At 39.0% G+C, this 16428-nt stretch overlaps 1 protein-coding gene across 3 annotated transcripts in view; it reads left to right on the forward strand.

Annotated features, from left to right (window-relative positions):
• klf8 (Kruppel like factor 8) overlaps positions 1 to 16428 on the forward strand; it is a 66245-nt gene that overhangs the window by 40864 nt on the left and 8953 nt on the right. For all 3 annotated transcript variants that reach the window (XM_088320467.1, XM_088320469.1, XM_088320468.1), the window contains exons 3-6: positions 10138 to 10413; positions 11545 to 11785; positions 14003 to 14114; positions 15932 to 16071. In XM_088320467.1, coding sequence (XP_088176593.1) covers positions 10138 to 10413; positions 11545 to 11785; positions 14003 to 14114; positions 15932 to 16071 — 769 coding nt within the window. The remainder of the gene's footprint in view (positions 1 to 10137; positions 10414 to 11544; positions 11786 to 14002; positions 14115 to 15931; positions 16072 to 16428) is intronic.

A 16428-nucleotide genomic window follows, 5' to 3' on the forward strand; every position in this document is an offset into this window, starting at 1 on the left:
CTTCAGATCTCAATCAGTCATCGAACGCATCATCTGATGAATAACAGTGGGACGTCTGTTTAGCAGAAGTATTGAACATCTATGGATGTGTGCTTTATCCGCATTTGTGTGATGTCACCATGGTAGGGGGCCACAAATGTTGGGGGTTGGGTGAGTAGCACTTCGCAAGGGGTAGGACAAAATGGAAAACATTTCCCCTTGTCAAAGATAAAAGGATTAGGAAAGTTTTTTGTCCTTGCGAGAAGTACCGGGCATTTTTTATGCGAGCATAGGCAATGAAAAATACAAAATTACTCATACAAGAATTTAGCTTAGCATTTTTCTCCATAGTCTATATGTTCCTTCTACAGCCCTTGGATGAAACATGTTATGAAATTTGCGCACACGAGGACTTACGTTATCCAAAAATGCAAATATTAGTTAATATTAGTGGGTTCGGCTGACTAAGAATCTGGTATTGGGGCTTCAGTTTCTAAGGGTAGGTGGTCCGGTAAACTCACTTCAGTGAAGAGGAAAGTCGGGAAAGGATTCGAAGGGTCGGTAAATTGGAAACAAACAAGGCTAAGAAACAGAGGTTTTAAATAGTGAAGAGAGAGAGGAAAGATTGGAGCGTAATCAAGACGAGTGACACCAGGTGTGGGTTGAAAAATACAGCCAGGAAGTGAGTGACAAAATGAGGAAAGGACAATTGAGAGAGAAAAAGCTAACTGCAGGACTTTGACAAACAATTAAAACATTTACTGTACCTTCCAGCAGCGCTTCAATGGCAGACACTATTACGCAAGCGTTTCCTTGTTCAAATTGATCATTGCTGTCATTGTTTTCCACTTTTCATTCCTCTTATCACTAACTTTCTTGGGACCCATTATTATTGGGGCGGCAGTAGCTCAGGAGGTAGAGCGATCGTTTTAGGATTAAGGGATCCCAGTTCGAATCCCGGCTTGTCCGTGTTACATGTCGAAGTGTCCTTGGGTAAGACATTGAACCCCCAATTACCCCCAATAAGCAGGTTAGCGCCTTACATGGCTGCACACATCACGGCCGCTATTGGGAAATGTGAAGCACAATGTAAAGCGCTTTGGGAAGTCATTGACTTGAAAAGCGCTATATAAATGCAGATCATTTCATTTCATTGGAAAAATAGGAAACATAACCCCAAAAATTAAAATAAAAAGAGATGTGGTCCCCCTCAAATGCGCTGATTGACTGGATGGGAAGATAAGATTGAGCAGGGCATTATCGCCATCTACTGTTAATGAGTGCGATTGCTCCTACATTTTTCTCTTCTTAACATTATTTTGCCATGGGAAAGGCCTGTGTCCCCGGAAAACCCACTAGTTGAGAAACATTGCTCTAGAGGTAATTGACCAGATGTGTCAATTTTGAGAAATAAATCTCGAGTATTTTGCAAAACATTTGCATAATTGTCGGGAGGAACACTACACGTCCTGTGCCTAATTGAAATACCCTTAATAGGATGTGTCGATAGGAGCGGCCGGACTGCGCTTCCGCTCGCCGTTGCCGCCGTGGTTGCCAAGGCGACGGCGAGAGTTACCCAAAAAGACTCCCAGACCCTCCCCCGTTCCCACCCTGCCTCCCTGCGCCACCTTTTCCCACTTCAGCCAATGGCATGCACGCGCACTTGCACACACAACCACACTGAACGGCTACCAACATAGCAAACTGAATAGCTCCGTAATCTCTATTTCTCTGCTATACACACTGGCACAAACAAGGCCTTGTGTGTGTATGTGCGTGTGTGCACATAAACAAGTCGGTTGTCCTCCAGCAAACAAGAGCAGCCATGCACGACATTAGCAACACTCGCACATGCATGCACAAACACACAAACCCAACACGCACATGTTTGTGTCATGAGAGGTTAGTGGCCTCGTACTCGAGCCAGGAGGCTGTCTTGTTTGCATCTGTTTGTGTGTGTTTGTGTGACGAATCAGAAAAAGGATGCACAATTTTCGAGGGGCCGGGTGGGCGCTTGATTCTCGGTTGAAAAAAGGAGCGGTGGAAAACGCAGCAACGCCTAAGCTGGTGCGGGCTGATGATGTCATCACTTAAATATGGTGCGTTCAAGACCAACCGGAATTTTGATCAGCTATTAATAAGGAGAAGGGTGAAGATAAGCTGTGATTGTACAACTAAATACAGTGTCATGAAAAAGTTTGGTCACTTAAGATTTTCATTCATAAATCAATGGAGTTTGGATCAGCAATTCTCTTCATATATATCATTAAGCCCCGCGACCCTACTGAGGATAAGTGGTGAAGATAATGGATGGATACATCATTAAGTACAGTGGTCGACAACCCTTCTGTACCGAGGACCGATATTCTTGCGGCCCGGCCCAATAGATAAATTGATAACAATAAAAATAAACCCAAACACATTGTAAGAACAACAGACCTCCGGGGATCTAAATGATATAGGAAAAGGCATTCGATTTGATACCATCACCCTATTTTTACTCCCATTGCCACGTTGTGATGACACTGTGAAACTACTGTGATGATGAGATAAAAGTTCCTGCCTTTTTTATTTGATACCCTACTATCCTAGTGGACCTATGGTTAGGATTCACTGACGCGATTTGGGTCCCATTCTTATTGCGTGCAATTCAGAGTCATTGAGATCAGCGGCAGCTGATTGTTCAGTGCTTAAACACAGTAATATGTGTGCACCAAAACTTCTCGAGATGCATAAGATAATTTTCGGGATAGTCGAAAACTAGGCCTAGTGGTTGTCGAACACTGATATATTCGACAAAAGCAGTGATATTTGAAAAGTCTGAAAAGCATGTGCAGAAAGATCAAGTAGGTTTTCAGAACTGCTCTGGGCATAAAGTTCGACTGTTGACCATTCTTCACCTGTACTTACCCAAGATTTTTCATTGCCTCCCCCTACAGGCCTTAACTTGAACTGTGCCAGGGCATTTCCATTTACTCACTACTTTTCTAACAGTGGGAAATAACAGCGGAAATCTCTGAGCTTGCTTTCTGTATCCTTCCCATAAACTTCCTATGTCAAAATCATGGCCCGCCGGCCAAATTGACCCGCCACATCATTTTATGTGTCTTGCGGGCCAATGCTGAGAGAAGCACAAGGAATAAATTAGCAGCATCCCGTCAAAGAATGACTTGGATGACGCCAAAGCCAGGTGCCACTTGCAAAGCACCCACTGCAGCTATATTTGCTAAATAACTTGAGATTAAATTTTCAAATGATCTTGTTTAATGTTTTTCATTTGACCAGTTTTAACGTTTTCAGGTTACCTTTTAAACAGATTTTGCACAGTTTAACTGACTGACCTTTATTTCCCTTACAAGCAATACACCAAGAAATAGTTTGGGTGGGTGTTGGGGACCTGGGGGTCCATGCATGACTCTTCATTTTCATCAACACGTTACGCAACCGATTGTGTGTCTATTTTACTTGGAAATAACAACAACCACTATCAACGGAAAAAAGTGTGATAAAAACAACAGCTGCCCTGGATAGAAAGAACATAAGATGGCAGCAGGATAGCCTTTGCCTGCCTCGCCCACCTGTTGGCGTAGCGCGCAAGCTAGCCACGCCCTTACGTGACATAATCCTTTAGGGCTGTTGACATGACGGTTGCTCGGAAACGCCACAAAGTTGTCGGCTACGCCTCAGGAGGGGGACCTGAAGGCTCAAAACTTTGACATCCTGACATGTAGAAATGAATGTATAATCAAATAAATACATACAAATATATCCTATATAGATAAATAAAAGCATTATTAATCATATTACGTAAATATTTGACCTAAATGCCGTTTATTTAATTATTTGGGCATTCAGTCATTTATTTTGTCATTTATTTATTCCGGTATTTATTTTGTCATTTTATCAAAATTTGCTAATGCTTCTGTCGTGTATTTTCTCGTGTATTTTATTGTGAATTTTGTCTTGTATTTCGTTGAGTATTTTTACATTTATTTTGTTGGGTATTTTGTCACAACAAAATGTTATTCAAATGAAGTGGCCCTGTTGCCTTAGCTTTTAACCTATTGGTTGATTCGTGATGAAATAATCGCCTACTGCACTGATCAACCAAGAGGTGAAAAGCTTGGTCAGTTTGATCCACTCCCTCATGTGACAAGATACATGACAAAATAAATGATGAAAATACCGAACAAAATACACGGCGAAATAATCAACAAAATAAATGACAAAATACAGGACAAAAATACAGCATGAAACACAGGACAAAATTCATTGCAAAATACACTCAGAATCCATGATGAAATACACAACAAATACACAAAAAGACACAACAAAATACAGCACAACAGAAATGACAAAATACATGACAAATTGCATGACAAAATACTCAACAAAATAAATGACAAAATGAATGATAAAAATACAGCACAAAATAAATGCCAAAATACTTAACAAAATAATCGACAAAACAAATGACTAAATAATTGACAAAATACAGAACAGAACACATAACAAAACAAATGGTAGAAAAAAAATAGACAACAAAATACAAGTCAAAATATAGAAAAAAAGTACATCACGAAATACAGGACAAAATACGTGACAAAATACACAAATAAATATACGACCAAATACAGGACAAAATACATCAGAAAATAAATGACACTATCAATGAAAAAATATTCAACAAAATAAATGTCAAAATACAGGACAAAAGACACAAAAAATATATGACCAAAAACAGGACAAAATAAATGGAAAAAAATAAAATACACAATAAAATACACTCAAAATACATGTTGAAGTACATGGTAAAATAAAAGACAAAATATACAACAAAATACTTGACAAAGTACACTCCAAAATAAATGACAAAATATGGGACAAAATAAATGAAATGATCTGCATTTACATAGCGCTTTTCAAGTCAATGACTTCCCAAAGCGCTTTACAATGTGCTCCACATTTCCCAATAGCGGCCTTGCAGCCATGTAAGGCGCTAACCTGCTTATTGGGGGTATTAGGGGTTCAGTGTCTTACCCAAGGACACTTCGACATGTAACACGGACGAGGCGGGATTCGAACTGGGATCCCTTGATCCCAAGACGAGCGCTCTACCTCCTGAGCCACTGCCGCCCCACACAACAAAATTTATTACTAACTACATGACAAAATAGACAACAAAATGCAGGACCTATACAGGATAAAATGCACAACAACCTACTGGAGACAGTACACAACGAAATACACAACCGAATACTGGACAAAGTACATGACAAAATAAGTGACTATACACATGTCATTATAAATGAAAAAATAAATACCAAAATAAATAAATGAAAAAATGAATGACCATATGCCTAAAAATATACAAATAAAGCACATTTATTCTCGTGTTCATATATTTATAATGCAAATTGACCCTGTGCACTTGACGTCACGTTGCCTACCCCAGCAGAATTCCATCCATGCTGGACGGCAGAAACACCCTAGCAGTCAGCACTTGAATTAGTATTTGAGTTGTAACAAATGTCAATAACGACGACAGAAAAATATAACCACCACTTTTTACGATGGTGATTTAATGTTGTGCAGTGGGCAAGGTTGTGAGCCCGATTTGGAATTGTATCCCTTTTGATAAAGACAGAAGACGGCAATGTATATCTGCAAATAGAACGAAGGGACTTGTGTTGTCCCGAGGCCAACACTGGTAGCCCTGAAGTTTTCCAGGATTTGCACCAAACCTTTTTTACAAGGTACGTTTGATGTATTTCCGAGCAATTTTCAGGTACAAGGCACGTCAAAGACACTTAAAATATTAAGTAGCTAGTATTAAGTATCAACATTTTTCTTAAATTAGAATGGTTTGGGTCAGCAGTGACAAATGTGTTTGTTCCCGTTCCGCCATATAGTTGGTTCTGCAAAAAAGTAATGGACTCAACTTTAAACTCAGTGACCCCGCTGGTGACATGACTGGACAGCGAGTTAGGCGGTTGAAAGCTAACTATCACTTCACCAACCGAGTCCATACTAGTCAAAGAAGTTGGGAGGACCGAGATCTATTATTTGTCACAAAACTATGGCATGATTTTTAATTTTCGGATTTGTCAGAGGAAAGCAAATGTTGTGCATATTATAAGGGTTAGGACACCACTGTCAAAATATGTTGTTAATATTTTATGAAACGGTTTGGGCACCCCTGATCATTTTCAAGATTTTCCTTTATAAATCATTGGTTGTTATGGAAGGAATTCCCGTTCCATTAACAGACAGACAGTGATATTTAAAAGGTGAAAATATTTTTTTTTATTAAACATTAAAAAAAAAGAAAAGCAACAATAAAATTGATTTTCACAACAATTTTTTAACCCCAAAGTCATATAGACGGGGTGGTATTTTTTAAAAACCTTTGTATTTTTCATATCGCCTTAAAGGTGGGTGCGTTGTTTGCGGTTTCCTTTAAATGTTGAAAGTGAATATTTTCTTGATTAGGTAAGTGTTAACAATGCCCGACTGAGTTCATAGAGCCTTACTATTTTTTTACACTGCTCCTATCTGCTTTTCTCTTAGTTTTAGCAATGCTGTTCGGAACGCGCAACAGATTAGGTTAAAGGAAGGGTTGGAGAGTGACTTTGTGCTCGTCATTGCAGTTCTTTGTTAGTGTAGCAAGAAAATGGTAAAAGTATAAGAGGCCTGATAAAAAATACAGTTCAAACCCCAATCTAAATTCCCCCAAACATGAAAAAAGAAGAATTTATTTGAGTGCATCTAAGAAATGCACGTACTTGCACGCACACAATGAATGATCTGACTGAGGATATACTTATAACTCTAAGCCAGGACATGGAGTCAGAGAGTATCAAAGTTCAAATTCCGAAAAGCCCCTTTAAATTCCACATGTGTGACTTTTACTTAAGTAAAATAACATCAGAATGGGTTTCCTTAATGTTCTTTGGTTGATCATTGGTAGTCGGCAAATACAGATATAGTTGGTGCTTTGCGAGTGTCGCCTGACATCCAGTGGAACATATATGTGTAACATGATGCATCTCATTTTAGTATTGTGCTTGACTTAGCATTGTATCTCAGGCCACATAAAATGATGTGGTGAGCCACATTTGGCCCATGGGCCCTGAGTTTTACACGTGATGATTTAAGTGGTTGTCTTGTATGAATCGGATAAAAAAGGCCATTTTACAGTGACAGGAGCCCAAATGGCCTATGCCTGAATGGCAGTGTTGGGCGTACTCCTGAAAAAAAAAAGGTTACAGCTACTAGTTACTTTATTTATAAAGTAATCACGTTACCCCCCAGATTACTGACGCCTAAAAGTAGCGCGTTACTCTGGAAGTTGCTAATTACTGTCTATACACACATTGAAGCCGACCCCCCAAAACGGACAGAAAATAGCCACATAATAAAATGATTAATACAAATAATAAAATACGAAGAGCAGCTAGGCGCCTTGCACAGCTGACTTCGCTATTGGTGTATGTGTGTGTGTGAATGAGCAAAGTGTGAAGAGCATTTTAAAGCGCTTTGGAGGTCCTCAGTGACTGATTAAAGAGTTATTTAAATGCATTTTAATCAAATAAGTAGAAGAAAACATGAACACCAACCTATGGAAGCAGTGAGCCCTTCATATTTCTTGGCTTATATAATCTCAAACAAATACTCCATATCCATTTTGTTTTTGTCTTCAAACCAATCGAATATTTCCTTCTTTATTTCTGGGTAATGTCCAAGAAGTTTTCTAATTTTTCTCCAGGCATGGTGTATTGCAAAAACTATTTTACAGATAAATAAGAAAATCACTCCTTAACCATAAATTATATGCTCATGTTTGCTCCATTTATTTTGTCTGTATAAGCCACGCCCCCCTGAGCATATAAACTGTATTTTATTTTTATAGTTGTATATACGGCTCAGATGTTACAGTGTTACAATGACAGTTGAGTTACAAAAACATGTTACAGTAGCCTTTATTAAAAAAAGTCATTGCGTTCCAGGAACGCGTTCCTTTGAAGGACCATCCAGCATTCGCTGTGTTTCTGTGCAAACCCAATAACACAAGCATTATTTTTCGGTAAACGTCACAGACGGTTCGACATGCATGGTTGACCCACTTTCAATTGCGGGTGTTACAAAATGGCGGCATGGGCGGGAGGGTGTGGGAGATGACCGGAGGGAGGAGGCGAGAAAGGTGAGTGAGGACGAACGAGGGTGTTGCCGGGGAAGGCAAAGGAGTGCCACAACATGGAGGCGGCTGATAGCTCCCCAGTTTCCATGGCGACACAAGGCCCTTTTTTTTCCCGCCTACTCTTCCCCCTTCCTTTCAACGCCTCACCTCTTTTCTTGCTCTATCCGCGTTATCTTTCCTTTGTAAGGGAAACTTACCAAAAGCGTAGATGTTTTTTGTGTGTATGCCTTTGCCTGGCTCTCCACTTGCCCCGCGTCACCCGAGCTAAAAGGGCCCTGTAGAGGCAAGGCCCTGGCCCTCGCCCAGAGCCGAGCTACGCTCAACTGAACTGGAGCTGGGCCAGTTTCTTCTTCTTCTTGATTCTTTTTCCCCGTCTACTTAGCTGCTCGGCCTGTTTTCCTGTTGCATCCCACACAGCAGGTCATTGTTTCCTGGTGAACCACATGCACCAAAAGCAGAGGGGAAAATCTTGGTTTGCATTCAGCCCCATGCAAAAGTGACCCATCTTAACGTCACATAAAATAACAAAATTATTTTTTATGTCAGTTAGGGCTGCCACGAACGATTAGTCACAAAAATGAAAAACGCTCAGTTGAATAATCAAATAATTAAGGAGCTTTACTTAAATTTAGCTTGGAGTTGATTTATTTATGTTGCAGATGATAATTAGCTCAAGAAAATGGGTTCAATGAAAAATACATATTTTATTGAAGTTACTCCAGATTCACAAAAAAAAATTAAAAAAACACAATATTTAAATCAGATTAGGCATTGTGCTCAGTCCTTAGAGACATGAATCCATGAATGACCTATGTCCATTTTGTAGGGACACGCAATTAAATGATACATTAAAATCAAGTTAATTTTTTCAATCCTTGTAAACCAAGGACAGTTTCATTAGCAACAGTAAAACAAATATTACGTGTTTATTGTAGTACAATCAACGGTCAACTGCAAAGTCTGTAACAAAAGAACTTAACTATTCTCAACAGTTTGCAACAAATGGTTTAAACAACTGACGTTTGTCATTTTTACTGTTTAACAACTGACATTGGTTCTCCGGACTGCATGCATTTAATGTCCAATAGGTTTTTCAGGCAGTCTCACAGCTATTTTTCATAGATAATATATGCATATAAAATGTACAATGGATGTCATAAAAACTGTTTTGGGTTGAATGTTGCTTTGATTTTACTGAGGCAAGTCAGACTCCATTTAGTGTAAGTGTTTGACATGCTTTCTCTCAAAAGGTACTGCCATTATACACAAGGTGCAAACTTCAGTCTTTTTGTTTGCCGTATTCAGGATAAAATGCTCCCAAATTTGAGAAATCTTGGTAAGCGTACTTGATTTTTACGTCACCATTTTTGTATTATACTGCTCAAGACACAGTCTCTATTGCGCATGAGTGCCTCTCTACTAAGATTACAATCATGTAGAGATGCCTCACTATTGAAACAACGTGGCTGCAACAATAGTCGACAATGGAATTTGTTGTCGACTTTCTATTATCAATTGTTGTCGACAATGTCGACTAATCGTTGCAGACCTACTCTTGACTTTACTCAATAACTCAATTTAGGAAAGTTTAAGTTTAACACTTTAGTAGACACACAAAATAAGGTGAAAAGACATCAATGGATTTTGAACTTGCAAGGAGAACTGAAAGAGGAGCTTTCAAATAATAAAATGCCATCCCATCCTAAAGCTCTCTCCCAAACCCCTACTTTTTATTAACTCCTTATTGTAAAAAAAACAGATCAGCCCTGTGGGAATGAAAGAACAGCAACATGATTGCACAACAGTGACAATGAACAACAGTGAGTCAATATAAGGAACTGGCATCCCATGAAATATCCTTTCTACTCGTCCAATAGTAAAAACAAAACAAACTTACAGAAAAACATGATTTTTTTTTTAAATCAAAAAGTTAGGAATCATGTGGCATTGTTTTCCAGGCTGACGTGGGTGACGAAGGTTCCCGCCAGACTAACCCTGAAGCAAAGACAGACGGACGAAGCTTCAAAGCTGAGCCGTCTTCACCGAGCCCAAGCCCGGCCGAAGATCAGACGGAACCGGTGGACCTGTCCCTCCACAAGCCACGCTTGTCCTCGCTCCCCTCCGCCCCCACATCTGTCACCCTGCCCGTAAACCCTGCGCCAGGAAGTGGCCTGGTGCAACCGGGACTCACCGCCACACCCGTCACTTCTAATGTGCAGTCCATAGGATCCATGGTGAGCCAAATTTAAAAAAACGTTCGGTTATATAAAAGAATAGAACAGGATAGAATCAAATAGACTAGAATAAAAGACAATAGAATATATTGTTTTGCTATTGTGACATCTGAAATGTACAATGAAATTGAAATTGAAATCCAGATGGTGAAAGAACATTAACAAGATAACATACCGCAGTTAAAAATAATAAGGTAAGGGTAATAGTATAAAAACAAGTATTATTCTACGGAAATTAAGTAAAAATAAAGAAGTAAATCATCCCTTGTCATTACAGTATTGCACCTTCCTTTCCAGGCATGGTAACCAATGTTTCACTTTGCAGCATTGAGGGTGATTATTGCCTTAGGGTAGAAGCTGTTTTTCAATCGATTAATTCTCGACTTGACAGTCCTAAATCGCCTACCCGAGAGCGACATTTCAAACAAGTATTGCTCATGGTCCAAAGTGTCCTTGACAATTTTCTGAGCTCATCAAGTGATGGAAGGGGACAGACCACAATTTTCTGTGCTGTGCTGATCACCTTCTGAAGTGGAGATACTTGGGCAGCTATGCAGCTGATGACACAGACACAGTATTTGAGGATGGAATCAACACGGCATCTGTAATAGGACAGCTCTTGCTTGGTGTTGTGCTTCCTCAACACTTTTAGGAAGTGGAATCTTTGCTGTTCCTTTTAAGGACCTGTGTGCTGTGTTCCATGTTTGACCCTTTTTGATGGGGACACCAGGAAACGGAAGCTGGACAGTTGCTCTACACAATCCTCATTGATGATGAGGGGTGGAATGTCGGTTTTTGACCTTTTTAGGCCCACCACTATCTCCTCAGTCTTTGCTGTGTTGATTCGTAAGTTGTGCAGGCAGCACCATATTGCCAGGTGTTCCACATCTTCCCTGTAGGCTGGCTCATCTCCATCAGAAATGAGGCCCACCACCATGGTGTCATCAGCTAAACTTCACAAAGATGTTGCTGTCGTGTTCAGGGGTGCAGTCGTATGTGCAGAGGTTGTAGAGCAGGGGACTCACACACATTCCTGAGGTGTGCCAGTGTTGGTTTTGTGCCCCACTTTCACTTTTTTGTATAATCAGTCATCAGCTGGAACCGATGTTTGAACTGTTTCTATCCCCTCAGGTTCTGTCCCCGGGCTCCATTTTGGCCACGCAGGGTGCGGGCGGCCAGCAGATCTTGCACGTTATTCACACTATCCCATCGGTCAGCATGCCCAGCAAGGTGGGCCAGCTGCAGACCATTCCCGTGGTGGTGCAGTCCTTGCCAGTGGTCTACACCGCCGTGCCTGCGGACGGCGTCGCCGCCGCCACTGCCGCAATCACCGTCCCGCTCATCGGCAGCGACGGCCGGTCAGAAGGATCAGGTGAGGAACACCAAAACTGGTCTCAAAACTTTCTGTGGTCATGTGGTTGAGTTTGTCCCAATATACTATAAAGCAGGGGTCAACGTTTTGAAGCTAAAAGCTGCTTTTTTTTGTTACTGATTAGGGCAAATAGCCATCATTTTAATCAGCATTTCTAAAATAACAGCGTGTCATGGTATTATTATAATGGTACTATGTTACAAATATGTCATTACCATGCTTAGTGCATTGAGTGATTCACATGTATAAATTGTAGGCTTATTCTAAAAATAATTTGGGAAAAACTAACCATGTACTTAAAAAGACTAATCATTTATTTTGTCAGTTAGAAATAACATTTCTGAGAAAATCACAATGACCCATTGCTGGTGAGCAATTTCAGAATCAGTCCGCTGGCTACACAGGTGTTTTAGGGGGCTTACTAGAACCACTTTGGGGACCCCTGAACTTAACACGCTATTACTATGCTTGTACTATGTTAATATTATACTATTACCAGGCTGTAATTACTATGGGTATATACCACCTCATAGCGAATGTTTGCTGTGTTTGGCTCGATCCGCTTGACCCTACTTTCCTTGAGTTACTAATTGTTTTAATTGTCTAATCAATGTGCTTCCTTTACTTATAGCAAGATTACTGTCCGTCTAACATTTGTTTAAATAAGTTGATCTTGTTGAGAAGCCAGTGCATGGGACTTCTCTTTCGCTTTCTCTCAGACAGCCAATGTCGAAGTGGGTGTGGGTATAATCGTTGTCTCCAGAGTGAAGGAGCGCTTCTTTTTGCTGTGAATGTGTGCGTGCACAAAATTGAGTGCGTCACTCTTTTAGCGCGCCACACCCATGATCCTTTCCCTGGCTTCTGTGCAGAGTGGACGTTGTTTATCGTACAGGGCGTGACGCTTGCGCTCAGCTAGGCACTCTTCCATTTGAAGTCGACACTTTGGCCATATTTCAAAATCTTAGCAGAGACGTTCGGGCAATAAAGTCATGTCAGGGTGAGATACCTTTGCATGAAGGGGTCAACTTTGCATAATGTAATAATGCAATGGTCCATTCATACATTTTCAACCATTGATGCCAACATGTGAACAAAGAACCCTGACTTATTAACTGAGACAGCGCCTGATAGCTTTAAGCTTCCTTTCGGTTTGAATATTTTGGATTCCAAACCTCCGTTGTCCCAGGTAAAAACATTAACATTTTGTATAGATATTAAACATTAGTGACAAAATAGTATATAATAAATGCTACTAAGATGTAAAGTGTGTGTGTGTATAAATACATTACATTTAAAATAAATAATAATGAAATGTTATTTACCTTTGGTAGGCCAGACTAAAAAGTCTTGCGGGCCACAAGTGGCCGGTGAGCCATAGTTTGCCCACTCCTGACCTAGGGAAATGTACCTGTGAGAAACCGAATGAAGATGATTTTTTTACCTCGCGGTTTTTCAGATTTCCTTATACTGTATTCTCTGCACTATAAGGCTCACCCCCCGAAAATAGTCTTGTGATATATTTTTCATGTATAAGGCACACTGGACTATAAGATGCATTTATTTAAAATTACAGTCAGTGCTGGGTTGCATAAAAATATATAAATACATTTAAATTCAAATAATTTGTTTTATAGAACATAAATGAACATTATGACCTCTGGATTTACCACCAAAACTAATTTTAACAACAAACAATTAACATGTGAACCACAAGAGGGGACATGTTACAGCAACTGTTTTTTTAACGCAGAACAGTTGCTGTGTGCAGTATAATTTAAAAACAATTAACATAAGAGTACATTATTTTGTACAATACATTATCATTAACAAAAATTCATTCAAGTCATCACAAATATGTTTCATACTTGCAATTACTGTCCAAAGCAATAACAAAAGAAGATTTGCAATGAACGTTTGGAAGTTGTGCTTCTTCTTTGAGTCCTTTTAGCAAGAAAAAATGAACATGCTAACCACAAAAGGGCACTGGAAGACCGCCGTATATGTTTCTCAAAGGCAGAAGAGTTACTGTATACATTTTAATTTTACTGCATAGTTATTTTATGCATTTTCAAATTTTATCTACTGGATTTTCCTGTGTATACTGTATGGCACACCAGTTCATAAGGCACACTTTCAAATTTCTGGCCAATTTGGGGTCTTTCGGTGTGCCTTTCTGTCTAGAAAATACATGAATTTGCTATGTCTTGTGTCTCACAGTCCGCATAAAGCCCGGTTCGACGTCTCCAGTGGAATATCACAGCGACAGCGATGCGGAAAGCGGAACCGGATCAGGATCGGCGTCACTCAGTGCCCAGAGCCTTGACGTAGGGTAAGCACGAGTGGCTTTTATTATTAGCGTTAGTATTATGCAGAAACATGTATGTCTGATTTAGGGCGTTAATCGACTTGTTTTGAGTGCGTGCAGCTACTTGGGTGTGTCTTTACAACGTTAACAGAAAGTTAGGGTGTGGACTTTGCTCTAATCTGATGTGTGTGCACTCAGCGGGTGTGTCACGCCATGTTTTCCATGTTGCCTGTCACTGACCTTTCTCTGCCGGGTCTATACAAGGAAACGTCAAAAATCCCTGAAGTTTGAAGTAATGTAAGAAAACAAAACAAAAATAACAAAAAAATAACACTTATAAAAACAAGTATTTACATAAAATGTAGTTAACTGACCACCTCTGACATAGTTACATGATATGGATAGATTTAAAGTAATTTTCAATTATAATAAAAACAACAGTATTTTTACATAAACGAATGCATATTACATTAATTAAATGTTAAAACCCAATTTCAAGAATAGAAAGATGAACGAAATATACTGTGTCTTCTGGATTATATGGCGCACCCTCAAAATATTTCTCTCTTGAGCTATTCATTTCATACATAACACACACACACTTGACTATAAGGCGCACAAAACTATAACTACAGGGTTGCATTTAAAAAAGCAATACCTAAACACAACGATAGGGGCAACACAAACCTGCTTCTCAGTGCTCTTCATAAGCAACGGAAAGAGTGTTTCTTTACACTTAAGACGAGCATAATCCCCAAACCATTTTGCATAACGCTATATGGCGGTTTAGTCTTCTTTTAATGTAGTATGGATTTGCAATGTAAAAGGAAATGAGTACACAGGAAACCAAACAATCTATGCAAAATATGAGCATAAATGTCCTGACCTGTAAGAGTATTTATGTCCCTCTTCCTCTTCCCTTTCTGATATTGAGCCCACTCTATGATTTTGCTTTCAGACTCAGAGAAGACTTTCAAGTTCTATATTGTACAAGCAGACGAAATACAAAATTTTAATAAAAAACACCAAGATTTAAGGTTAATCCACATGACTTAAATGTTAAAATTACATTTTCAAAAATAAAGTTATTTAAATACGAAAAAATAACAAAGTATATTGATTAAAAACATAGTGGTAGTAGCTAGATAATAACCAATACAAGTACTAAACTCTACAATCAAACAGTAATAAAACCCATAAAAATATGTGAAAATATTCTTCTTATAATAAATAATAACAATATTTTATAACAATATTTCTTATTAGGTGTATAACAATTTTAAAAAGAAAAATTTGAACAAAATAAATACAAAAGGAAAAATTATAAATAAATGCATAAGGACACAACAACACAAAACATAAAAAACATTTGATGAAAATAACCAATACAAAGACAAAAATACCCTTTTTTTATATAAAAATAATTCATGTTGGATAATTTAAAAGTTAAAACCAAATTTTGAACATAGAAAGTTGTTATGAATAGAGACTAAACAAAACATAACTTAATCATGTAAACAAATGTAGAGATCAAAAATAAAAATGATAGAAAACAAAATAGAATCAACCAGAAACAGAAAATTGATTAAAAAAAAAACAGAATATAATTCAATGTGTCAATTCAGAATTAAACCCAACCAGAAAATAAACATGATTTTTGGAAAGCGTTAGAATAGATAATTAACCACTTGGCGAGTGCGCCTCTTTTGTAACTTGAGCAGCACTGTGGCGCCTCTAAGTGGCTTCCTACACTCACTGTTTTCCCATTGTTCCAATTGGTTGGCCTTTAATCCTTTGGTGTTTTCCCATAATTTCATTCAACATCATTTTCTGGCCCCCAGGTCTGTGTTGGACTTGGAGCCGGTGGATCCAGACTCCCCGGATGTGAAGAGGCGGCGGATCCACATGTGCGACTACGAGGGCTGCAAAAAAGTTTACACCAAGAGCTCGCACCTTAAAGCCCACAGACGGATACATACAGGTAAACGCAAGCCCCCATACAAGTCCAGAAACAAAACACTGGGCAGATGTTTATTATTTTTTTTGTATTAATTTAACCTATTTTCACGACAAAAGTGCGGTCTGAGTTACGTGTGTTACTGCTTTATTGAACTCAAAAATGCGGGGCACCTAAAAAAAGGACACGGTATTTACTATAAATACTCACATATAAGCCGACCCCCCAGAACTGCTTTGAAATAGCCACATATTATAAGGAATACGTACCCAAAATATGAATAAAACGTGAACCTTAACATTGTTAATTGTTTAAATATGTAAATAATAATGCAAAAATCCAAAGCAGAAACTGAACCTTGTTTTTTTACAAGCCGCACAC

This window comes from Urocampus carinirostris, chromosome 17 (assembly GCF_059441175.1).
Source record: "Urocampus carinirostris isolate Australia breed hairy pipefish chromosome 17, RoL_Ucar_1.0, whole genome shotgun sequence".
In the NCBI taxonomy this organism is placed as follows: domain Eukaryota; kingdom Metazoa; phylum Chordata; class Actinopteri; order Syngnathiformes; family Syngnathidae; genus Urocampus; species Urocampus carinirostris.